Source organism: Cornus florida, unplaced genomic scaffold, assembly GCF_030987335.1.
Source record: "Cornus florida cultivar Cherokee Brave unplaced genomic scaffold, ASM3098733v1 CherokeeBrave_3.0.0_Hap2_Chr11, whole genome shotgun sequence".
NCBI classification, from domain to species: domain Eukaryota; kingdom Viridiplantae; phylum Streptophyta; class Magnoliopsida; order Cornales; family Cornaceae; genus Cornus; species Cornus florida.
In genome coordinates this window covers 115,664,481-115,676,754 of record NW_026775581.1, presented here as the reverse complement: position 1 = coordinate 115,676,754, position 12,274 = coordinate 115,664,481, and the positions used below count along the sequence as shown (strand labels likewise).

The following is a 12,274-nucleotide window of genomic DNA, read 5'->3' as shown; positions in this document are numbered from 1 at the left end:
AAAGGAGCGGCTAGTCTCGGCACAATAATAAAGTTGCTTCATTTTATTATTGGGTTTTTTTTAAAAAAAACGGAGGTGAGACTGCAGCCTTCCAAATTCTGCAATGGTGGGAGTCACGTGATAGTTCATTTATGGATGTACCAAGAGAGGGGGAAACATTCCTTCCTATCTTTTCCTGGCTTTTGACAAATGAACCAAACGATGTCTGTCCACTTTATTGGATCCCAAAACATGTGGTGCAAGTGTGCAATGACTAACATTATACATCTTCAGGAAATTATTTGATCTCTTACTGCAAGGCTGCAATTAGGAACTTTATCCACCTGAAGGCGCGCACACACACACACACACACACACACACACACACACACACACATATATATATATATAATACACCTAGCAAAGTAAAGCAATTTCCTTGTACCATGGACGCGCATCGGATGCATCAGATGAACAGAGTGACGGTGAAGAGAATCCTTATCCAAAGAGTGGGTTGGCTACCAAATTTAAAGGAGGAACAGCTGTAAAAAAGCTGAATCTGTAATGATGAAAAAAGCGAAGTGACGTCGTACGGAGGAGCAGGTTAAGTCGGACACGCACACCAAGTGTCTAAAACCAAATGCATGTACCGCACTTGGGGTGAGGAGGCCCAGTTTTAGGTTGGGGTCTGTGTCCTTTACCAAGGGGTAAAAATGGCAACCAAAAAACAATCGTCCTTCACCACCAAGCAGAGGATGAGCTGTCAAATGAACACGTGGGATGCTATGATTTGAAAATGTACTTAAAACCTATTAACTTTAGGGATTCTGGGGCTTACCACTGACGACTGGTAAGATGCTTACAAACCTTCCAGCTGTCTTCATTAAAGACTTTACTACTCCGTGTATACTTGTTCTCTTGTCTCCCACCAATTGTTTTTTTTTTTTTTAATTTAATTTTGAAAGAAAAATAAACCATGTTCCTTGTTTTTTAATTTTTTTTAAGTTCAAATTAAAAAAAACCCTTGTTCCTTGTTCCTTGTTTTTAAATTTTTTTTAAGTTCAAATATTGAAAGAAAAATAAACCTTGTTCCTTGTTCTCTTATCTCCTAAAAAATGGAGTCCACGAATACTTCGAATATAATTTTTTTAATCATGACAAAAAATTCATACTGCTATTGTGACATTCCACATCTTAGCAATAAAAGATTTTCACACTTTCACTGATTTCTACGTTCCAAAGAAATAAAAGAATTTTCTGAATTGGTTTCACTTTCACCCCTTATTTACCGATTATTTACATTTTCAGGGTTATGAATGGTCAATGGGGGTCTCATCTTACCCACCCAGATGAGTGATTTGAGTTTCAGAGATTTTTGTCGTTTTCTTTGCAGCTCTTCGTATTTTTTAACCAACTTTATTTGTTCATTTTTTGAAAACATTGTGAGGAGTATAATTAATTCATTAAAAACATTTTTTTTTTTTTAACCTTTAAAAAAAGAATTAACTTTCACTTACATAAATTAGTCATAATCATTATAGTTGAATTTTTTATATTTATTTTATCAAATCCCATCTATAATTTTGCATTTGCACGTTTAACAATGCAAATTTTTATTATTGCAGCAAATAATATTTGTCACATATAGTAAAAGAAAAAATTACTGATTTTAAAAATAGAACCAACAATGGCCAAGGATTATTTAATTGTATCTACCGAACTTTAAATGCCAAAGAGGTTGATGCCGAAGAGGTTGTTGCGTTTTTAATTTGGTGTTAAAAAAAAAAAAAAAAAAAAAAACACGAAGGGACCTTTTGGTCACATGAAACAAAATTATAACATTATAACATTAAATTCATAATTATAACATTAAATTCATTCTTAAATGAAAATACAGAAGTCAACTTCTGCCATTTTTTTTTTTTTTTGACACAACTTATGCCATTTCCTCTAGTGGCATTATTAAGTCTCTAATTGTAAGTATATTATACTATTATGGCACAATATCTTGACATATACAACCACCTGCCTTATCTTATTTGTATGCAAAATTATTATATATCATAGGTGCAATTGTTGTTGCATAATAGATATAAAAGTAGTTGTTATATAAGCGAAATAATGTACTCCACCGGAGAGAATTTAAATTTTTATTTATAAATCTCGTCAATGGTGTGAGACCAATACCATTTGACCGAATCAACTATGCGTGACTCAATCATAAAATAATTAAGACAATTGTTTAAAGCCCCCAATATAAATATATTATTTATATATTTATTTTAATAAATTAATTATACTTCTTGAGTTCGTGTATTACATTAATTACATAATAGATACAGCTTTTGTTCATTCTTTGGTCAAGGCAATTTTCTTTTATACTTATTAGTGTTATATTTATATATATATATTAATGAATTATGTATACTTCTTATTAATTACCAAATAAGTATAACAGTTCTTTTATTGGTTAATTCAAGTTTCTTTTAGTTTTATTTTATAATTACCTCATTTTTTATTCTCTCATCAAATTTACACGTTTTGAAATTCTTCTAATTTAAAATTCTCTTGCATATAATTACTTTTTCAAAATTTTATATTTTGTAATTTATTGACTTTTAACCTAAATTTTTAGTACAATTAAATCACTATCTATTAAGTTATAAAAAATAGAGAGAGTTATTACTACTTCATTAATATAATTGATATGAGAAGGCCTAATTTATTAGTTTTGGATTAGGTCTCAAAATCCGAGCCCATTTGGCATTATTGTTCGAATAAAATAAGCGTTTTTATCATTAGAGTTGTCAAAAATCTACTATTAAACAATCCGAAACGAGCGTTTAAAACTATTCCAATCAGCTCAACTATTCCATACAACTGGATTCATCTGTCATTCACTAGCACTATAGCGGAGCCTGGCATTACCTGCCCAAAGCATTCCTCTGCAACGTAACGTCAAATGTGGACACTTAAAATTTTTTTTTTTTTGGGTAAAATAAAACGAGGGCACTTTTGGAATCACGAAAATTACACCCCTCTATAAAGAGAGCGTCAGAGGCTATTTGCACTTCGCCTTCAGTCATGGCTAAGCTGGCGTTTCTTTTGGTGGCTGTTTTCACAGTCATCTTCCTCGCTGAGGTACATAAATGTTTGCTTGCTTGTTTTTTGGGTTTTTCAGATATTAATATATATATTTTTTTCAACAGAAGAAAACCATACATGACTTCCCATTTAATTACATTCTTGCAGGTTTCAACTCATCTCAACTTTGAGGACATACCCTATCCTGGACAGGCACTACATTCTCTCTCCATACACTCCTTTTTTTTTTTTTTTTTAATAACTGAGTGTTCGGGCTTTGTCCTCACTAATTAACGGGACTTGCCCTCTTTTTATTTTCTTGAATTGTCAATGGTTATATGACATGGGCTTATGATTGTTAAACATGTTTTTCAGATGGTTGTGAAAGGTGTAAACAGGAGGCAAACCCAAGAAAAAGGTAATTTTTTTTTGGTGTCTTTTCTTTTCTCAATCAGTAGATCAGTGAGAGGTCTTCATGATAGACTTACTTTTATTTTTATATTTTTATTAATGTTCCTTCTAACTGCACAAAATTCTCCTTTAATTTCTTAAATTTCTTGCATGCATTTTGATTTTTCTTTAGTCTATTACCACATCTCTTCACATGCACGTTAAAGCGTCTCCTGTTTTTTTTCAAAAGTTCAATCAAACACATTCACAATATTTCTTCTGGTTCGAACACTCAACTTCTCTTTTAAAGAGAAATGTATGGAACCATTTGAGCTAATAAAAAAGTGTTATCTTAAATTAGGCAATTTGGACAACGGACTTGCCGTTGCTCGCGGTCACGCTGTCGTTCTCGTTCCCGCTCCTGCACCGCGGCCTGGCGTGAGCCTAGATTGTGGAGGGCTGTGTAAGAGGAGGTGTAGCCTGCACTCGAGGCCGAACCTGTGCAACAGAGCATGTGGTACTTGCTGTGCAAGGTGCAAGTGTGTGCCACCAGGGACTTCAGGCAACAGAGAAATGTGTGGGAAGTGCTACACCGGCATGACCACCCACAGGAACCAGACCAAGTGCCCTTAAATTAGGCACCCCCCATGGAAGCTCTCTCATTTTCTGTCATGTTAATTACTCCTAATATGCACTACTACTACTACTCTCTTCACTCTTCTCTCTCTCTCTCTCTCTCTCTCTAGCCAACTGTACTATGCTTGGGATGGTTTGTTCAATGTACAACTACTTAAAAGTTATTACATATATCCGTATGGGAAATGATAAAAGCTTTATTATTAGGAATTCATGTGTTTACTGTTCATCTGAACATTTTAATTCATCATACGATGATTGAAATAATGGAAAAAAAAAAAATGATAGTTAAGTGTAGCAGTAGTCTATTAAGAGTTGGAATTGTTAAATCAATCTTATATGAGAATTAAGTGGGACAACGTTAGAGGTTGATTTTGTTTCCTCTGGTCTAGTTAATTCACTTGTGGATTGGTTTTCATTGAATTGTTCTGATTTCATATGGTTGGCAATTTAATGTTTCTGGTCAGACTCTCTTCACTCCACCTTTATAAGATGTGGTCCCCACTAGTAGGATTGTTAGACCAAATATGAGTTTGTTGTTTTGCTTTAAACAAAATCAATTTAGGCTATTGATGTAGTAGGAAAATTTTGGACTCTACTACTCGGATTGATTGTGGATATTTAGTTGAGTGAGATTTGAAAATAGAGTTGACTAGTCAGTCACTGCCATTGAGGACTCAAATCACCTATATCTTTTGACAACGCGTTGACCACCTCTCTATTCTTTGTATAATCAAACCAACCAAATTATCTAACAAACCCAATTTTCAAAAAGAAAATAAATAAATATATAAAACTAAATTTGAAATTGTTGTGTAGATGTGTGCTGACAGAAACATGGAGAGGTTTAAAGAGTGGAGATATTAAGACTGAGGCCAGGATTTGATTTTTGCCCCAATATATCTAAACCCAATAATTTACTACTTTTTTACTCCATTTTTATCACTTAACGGATGGAATTGCTAGAAAACTTGATTGGAGAGGATTTTGTTCATGATAAAAAGGAGCGTCTCTTCTTCTGTTGGGACCTAATCAAAAATTTTCTTTAGTTTAAATAGTATCAATCTTAGGTTCATAATAAAAGATGAGCATGGAAAGGGAAAGAGGACAGAGTGAGAGGAAGAGAGGAAATGTGCTCACGGGTGATGGCGGTGGTATGTTAGGCTTCAGTGACAGTGATGATGAAAAGCTTTTGAATTGATAAAAGAGAGGTTGGCCCATTTTTTTTCACTCAAGTATATATATAACATCTCATGTTTATATTCAGCCAACCAAAAGGGACAAGATTGGGGTCATCAATTCACGTGAGAACAGAAGCTCCATGGTCATTCATTGGTTTCAATTATGATGTTCCCGGGGAAAGCAAGAGGCATAAGTGTTTGCCACAAAGTCTGGAGCTGGCTAATTCACAGTCTCACAGATTTGCCCAAGCTCAAGAGTAAGAGTACCACGAAACAACATGCATGTATATTTATATAATATAATTCGTAATATACTTAATTTGATGACGAGTCTCGTGAAAACGGATAATACAAAACAGAAAATTTGGGCAAATTTTTGCTTAAGTCTGGTTAAGAATTTTTTACGAATCTATAAACGAACGCGTTTCTCTCCGTAAAGAGAAGAACGCATATATTTATTTTGTCAAATTTGCTTCCGGGTGAATGAGAAATTAGTTCTAGAGTAATTCGCTTAATTATGCGTATGCAAAATGTGAGAAGTGGTTGTCTCATGAAAATAAAATGAAACCAATTAGAGTTTATATAACCAAAGTTTGAAATTTGGGTTTTGGGCCCAATGACACTCAAGTTTTAAAAAGGGAATGACCTAGACAAGATTGGGTCCAAACTACTTATCACACGTGCCCCTGGGCTTGGGCGGTTATTTTTTTATTAAACGAAATTTTGAACTGGCCTTTGTTTGGACTTGATTTATTTTTTGGGCTGGACTTAGATGGGTTTAATGAATATGTGTGACTGGTCCGAACGTGCATTTAAAGGGTTGCACTTGGTCCGAGCCAGTGCTTCGTTTAAACTAAAGCATCACATCCAGTGCAGGTGATGGTTCAGGCCACCCGAAAAGGTATTATGTTGCCTATAAATATCCCAATTTAGGTCATTTGTGAATTACACCAAAATTCAAAATTCTTCTCTTTTACTTCTGAATTTTTCCTCTCCTTATTCTCACTTCTTTGCATAAAACATAGTATTAGAATGTGAGTTTTGAGTCTAGTTCAGAGAGAGTACTTACACCCAGCCGGCTCACTCATTTCTTCGATTTACAGTGCTACTACCGAAGAAATAAAGATCGTTGTATTCTGAAAGACATACACTATAGAGTCTGTCAGCACCATAGTAGAGCGAATTTGTCTTAAAGATATAAAATCAAATTCTAGTCTCAGCCTATTATCAAGTTTCTTTATATATATAGTTCGGTTTTTATACTAATATAAGTATTTTTTATTTACAGAATATATATTATTATTTTATAATAATTATTATATATATTATATATTTTTATAATATTTAAATAGTAATACTATAGTATATGGTACATTACACATGGACTATTTTTGAACTACAGTCTTGGTGCTAACGTTATTCTATTATCATCTGGACTACTGCATACATCTAATTCAATCATTCACTTAGCATATTATTATTATTTTTTGTTTTTATACTAAAAGATAAATAGTATATGCATGATAATAGTGTTTCAAAAAATATAAATTTTATAGTGAAATCTTTGTTTTTAAATGACAGGTCAAGAAAGCTATAAACATATATTTAATTTCTTCCGAGATATTATTTAAAATTTCATACTCGACTACTTTTAAAAAAATTCTAAAAAGTGACTCTCTTGAGTCAATAAAATAAAAGTAACAGTTAATAAAATTTTAACTTGTACTTTAAAAAAAAAAAAAAAACTTGTTTGGATTGTTCTGTCATCATGACATTTTTATAGTAAATAATATAAAATCATAATAAGTGGGTGACAAGGTGGTAAGAATTCGAGCTCTTAGCTGAGAACGACATCCCTTTTCATCAAAGGCGGATTCAGGATTTCTAGGTGGGGTGGGCTAACATTAAACATGAATACTAAGGAATTGATTTGGGCCTTTATTTTAGTATGGTGGCTGAGTTTACTTGGGCTTCATTGAATTTTTTGGGTGGGCTAATACTATTGTTTTTTTTATTTTATTTTGTGGGCTGGGCTAATATATTAGTATAGTAAAAAAATTTTTTTTTTTTTTTGGGTGGGCTAAAGCCCACCTTTGCCTACCCCTGTGTCTGCCCCTGCTTTTCATCCGTGTATATATATAATTCATACATTGAATCTCATTAACAATTAATAAAAATAAAAGCAAGCAAAAAGTTCAAAGTATAATAAAAATATATGTAGATATATATCTATATAGTAATAATATTAGAGAGATGAAAAATAGAGAGAGAGAGAGAAAAAGGCTGCCTTTTCTTATTTTCATACACCATTTGTACACAAGGTAAGCCTATTTATAGGCAAAATGTCGTGGGCACCAAGCATGGCCAAGCAGCTTACTCCAAAAGCTTGTCTCAAAGTCTTCCATTATCATTACATGTGGACCCCACACTAAAATATATATAACACTCCCCCTTGGGGTTCACAATATTACATTAAGAATATGCCTCGTTAAAACCTTGCTAAGGAAAACTCAGTAGGACAAAACCCTAACGAAGGAAAAAGAGTACAATATTCTTGTGTATCTTGAAAATGGTATTGCATAGATTAAAAACTGCCTCATTAAAACCTTACCAGAAAAACTCAGTGGGATAAAACCTGGACAAAGGAAAAAGAGTACAGTATGCCAATACCTCTTCAATCAATTGCTCCCTCTCATTAGATCAACCCTGGAGATCCTTTAGTTGACGCATTCCAATGTTGTGCACTAACTTCTTGAATGTTGTAGTTGGAAGCATTTTAGTGAATAGATCTGTTAGATTTTCACATAAACGTATCTTCTGAATATCAATATCACCATTTTCCTGGAGTTCATGTGCATAAAAGAATTTTGGTGAGATGTGCTTGGTTCTGTCACTTTTAATATACCCTTCTTTCATCTGTGCAATGCATGCCGCATTATCTTCATATAATATTGTTGAGCTTTCTTTTATTGATGAGAGACCACATGTTGTTCGAATATGTTGGATCATTGAACTCAACCAAAAGCATTCCCTGCTTGCCTCATGAATTGCAAGTATCTCAGAATGATTCGAAGAAGTGGCAATCATTGTTTGTTTCATAGATCACCATGATATAGCATTGCCGCCACAGATAAACACATATCCTATTTGTGAATAAGCTTTATGTGGGTCAAAGAGATAGTCGGCATCTGCATATCCAATTAATGGAGAATTTGGTGCCTTCGAATAAAACAAGCCCATATCAGTTGTGCCACGAAGATATCGCAGTATGTGTTTGATTCCATTCCAATGTCTGCGAGTTGATGCAGAACTGTATCGTGCTAATAAATTGACTGAAAAAATTATATCAGGTCTTGTGCAATTTGCAAGATACAAAAGAGCACCAATCGCACTAAGATAGGGCACTTCAGGACCAAGGAGTTCTTCATCATCCTCTCGAGGACGAAAATGATCTTTCTTGATATCAAGTGATCGGATAACCATGGGATAGCTTAATGGATAGGCTTTGTCTATATGAAAACGTCTTAGAATCTTTTATATATATGTTGATTGATGAATGAGAATACCGCAAGAAAAATATTCAACCTACAGCCCAAGGAAGAATTTTGTCTTTTCATTTCAAATTATTTCTTTAAATAAGTGGTAGTCTTTTCGATCTCGTCCAATGTTCCCATAAGATTCAAATCATCAACATATACTGCAACAATAACAAAACCAGATTCTGATTTGTTAATAAAAATGCATGGACAAGTGTGATTGTTCACATACCCTTCTTTAAGTAAGTAATTGCTAAGGCGATTGTACCACATTCGTATTGATTGTTTCAATCCATATAAGGATTGTTGTAATTTTATCGAGTACATATTACGTGGTTTTGTTTCAGACATTTGAAATCATTCTGGGATTTTAATATAAATATCACTATCTAGTGATCCATATAAATATGTTGTGACCACGTCCATTAGATGCATATGCAATCTTTCTGTGACTGCCAAATGTATTATGAATCTAAATGTGGGTGCATCTATCACAGGGGAGTATATTTCCTCGTAATCAATACCAGGTCTCTGTGAGAAACCTTGAGCTACAAGTCGGGCTTTGTATCTCACTATTTCATTTTTCTCATTATGCTTTCGTACAAACACCCATTTGTACCCAACAGGATTAACACCCTTAGGTGTCTGGATTACTGGTCCAAATATATCACGTTTAGCTAATGAATTTAACTATGCTTGTATCGCTTTTTTCTATTTTGGCTAATCATTTATTCGTCGACATTCTTCGACGTTTTGAGGTTCCGGATCCTTATTATCAATATCAAGAGTAATAAGATATGAGAATATGTTATTGACAACAATTTCATTTCTATTCTATCTCGTTTCAAAATTTAGTAAAATCTCATCATTTTCAGGTATCTGCGTCTCATCAAGGGCATGTGCCTCATCAAGGGCCATATCATCATCTGTTGTCTTTGTCTCATCAACATTTCTTATTTCATCATTTTTAGGTACCTGAGACTCGTCAAGAGTCTCTGCCTTATCAAAGACTATTGTCTCAGATTGATCAATAATATATGTTGCTCCTTTGGTGGCCTCTTCAATAGTGCCAGCTTTTCTTTGTGATTTCCTCTTACGAGGAGCAATATCTTTTGCACCGACTGGTCTATCACGCTTTAGACGTGTTTTAGATGTATTTGCTGCATTACTAACAGAAGGTCCCTCAGGGACATCAATTCGTGCTGGAATATTTGCAGCTGGTATATGTGATTTTATCACTTTCTTTGTATCAGTAAATGCATCAGGTAATTGATTTGCAACATTTTGCAAGTAAATGATCCTCTGAACTTCTCGTTCACATTGATTTGTGCGAAGATCAAAATGAGACAATTCCAGGGCATTCCAAGTAAGATCACGTTGCTGTTGTGCCTTTTCTCCCCCTAATGGTGGGAAAACAATTTCATCAAAATGACAGTCAGCAAATCGTGCTTTAAAGATATCACCTGTCAGAGGTTCAAGATATCTAATAATAGATGGAGAATCAAAACCAACATAAATTCCAAGTCTACGTTGATGACCTATTTTAATGCGTTGGGGTGGTGCAATTGGAACATATACAGGACTACTAAAAACTCGTATGTGGGAGATATTTGGTTGTTGACCAAAAACAAGTTGCAATGCTGAGTACTTACGATAAACAATTGGTTGTATACGAATTAATGATGCAGCATGAAATATGGCATGACTCCAGGCAGAAATAAGTAATTTTGTTTGTATAAGCAAAGGACGACTAATTGACTGAAGTCTTTTAATAAAAGATTCAGCCATACCATTTTGAGTATGAGTGTGTGCAACAGAGTGTTCAACATTAATTCCAATTAACATATAAAAATCATCAAATGCTTGAGAAAAAAATTCAGCGGCATTATCAAGACGAATTATTTTAATTGGATAATCAAGAAAATGTGCCTGTAATTTGATGGTTTGAACAAGAAGTCAAGCAAATGCAACATTACGGGTGGAAAGCAGATAAACATGCGACCATCACGTTGAAGCATCAATTAAGACCATAAAATAGCGAAATGGTCCACAGGGTGGGTGAATTAGCCCATATATATACCCGTGAATTCGTTGTAAAAATGGGGGAGACTCAACAATGACTTTTGAAATGGATGGTCTGATAATCAACTTACCTTGTGAGTAGGCGGTGCATAGATGATTATTTGGTAAGATAATTTTTTAATCCTTTAGTGGGTGTCCATGTGAATTTTCAATAATTCGACGCATCATTGTACTCCCTGGGTGACTTAGTCGATCATACCAAAGCATAAAAAGTTTTTCGTTACACAATTTTTTATGTATCACAGCATTTGATTCAATTGTCCTAATGGTTGTATAGTATAACCCAGAAGAGAAAACATGGAGTTTTTCTAATATCAGTTTCTTGCCTAAGGTAATGGAAGTAATGTAGAAATATTCCACATTTCTTTCATTTGCGATCTCAATATGATACCCATTACGACGCAAGTCTTTAAAACTCAATAGATTTATCCAAGATCTTGTAGAATATAAGGCATCATTGATTTGTAATCTTATTCTATGTGGTAAAATGATGTTGGCTCTTCCAGATCCTTCAATCAAGTTGATGGGACTTGATATGGTACTGACACTGGCGTCTGTCAGAGTTAAGTGGGAAAAATATTTTTGATCTTGAAGAATTGCATGTATTGTTCCACTATCTGCAAGACATATGTCTTCTCCATTTATTTTGGAAATAGTCCAATCCATTCCTATTCATGCAAATTTCTTTATCAGAAAAGAAACTTTAATACAAACTATAAAACAAAAACTTTAATACAAGGAAAATAAAAACATAGTAGACAGAACATAAAAAGAAAATAGAATTAATTGGTGTGGACATTTCCATCACCAATCAGGAAGTCTATCCATCACGGTGCTTAAAAAAATCTGATACATCCAGATTTTGATGTTAACTGGCTCATTATCATCAATGAAATTCATTTCCAGATTTATGATGTCAACTGGCTCATCATGATTAAGGAAATTCATTTCCTTTTGTTTCCCCTTTTCTTTCATTGAGGCTTGGTAAAGTTCAACCAGATGTTTAGGTGTACGACAAATACTTTGCCAATGCCCTGTCATGCCACACCGATAACAAGTATTATCATGTGCTTTGGAAGGTTGAGCCATATCCTTCCCTTTTATTTGTCTCATTTCATTATAATCTCTCTTTTGGGATATGGTGTGGATCTCTGATTGCGAAAATGTGAGGATTGATATCCTTCACGGTAATAAGAATGATTTCTACCACGAGTATAGTCATTATTGTGGTAGTTATTTTTACCATGACCATACTCATTATTGTGGCCAGTTCTACCACCACGACCACATCCACGTCCGCGTCCACGACCACGGGATGAGGCAACATATGTTTCAGGGAACGGTGTCGATCCAATTGGACGGGCCTGGTGGTTTCTTAACAAAAGC

General features: G+C 34.2%; 3 protein-coding genes across 3 annotated transcripts; 1 reads left to right on the top strand and 2 right to left on the bottom strand.

The window, feature by feature from the left end:
* The first annotated feature begins 3,035 nt into the window (after window positions 1–3,035).
* Window positions 3,036–4,299, top strand: LOC132286190 (gibberellin-regulated protein 11-like). The gene is made up of 4 exons (XM_059788469.1): window positions 3,036–3,120; window positions 3,232–3,276; window positions 3,439–3,481; window positions 3,815–4,299. The coding sequence occupies exons 1-4, from the start codon at window positions 3,064–3,066 to the stop codon at window positions 4,084–4,086; spliced, it is 417 nt and encodes a 138-aa protein (XP_059644452.1). The 5' UTR covers window positions 3,036–3,063; the 3' UTR covers window positions 4,087–4,299.
* Window positions 4,300–7,970: 3,671 nt separating this feature from the next.
* On the bottom strand, window positions 7,971–8,357 carry LOC132281919 (uncharacterized). Its single transcript, XM_059783571.1, has one exon. It carries the CDS (start codon window positions 8,355–8,357, stop codon window positions 7,971–7,973), a length of 387 nt encoding a protein of 128 aa, XP_059639554.1.
* A 15-nt stretch (window positions 8,358–8,372) lies between these two features.
* On the bottom strand, window positions 8,373–8,753 carry LOC132281918 (secreted RxLR effector protein 161-like). The gene has a single exon (XM_059783570.1). It carries the CDS (start codon window positions 8,751–8,753, stop codon window positions 8,373–8,375), a length of 381 nt encoding a protein of 126 aa, XP_059639553.1.
* Window positions 8,754–12,274: the final 3,521 nt, after the last annotated feature.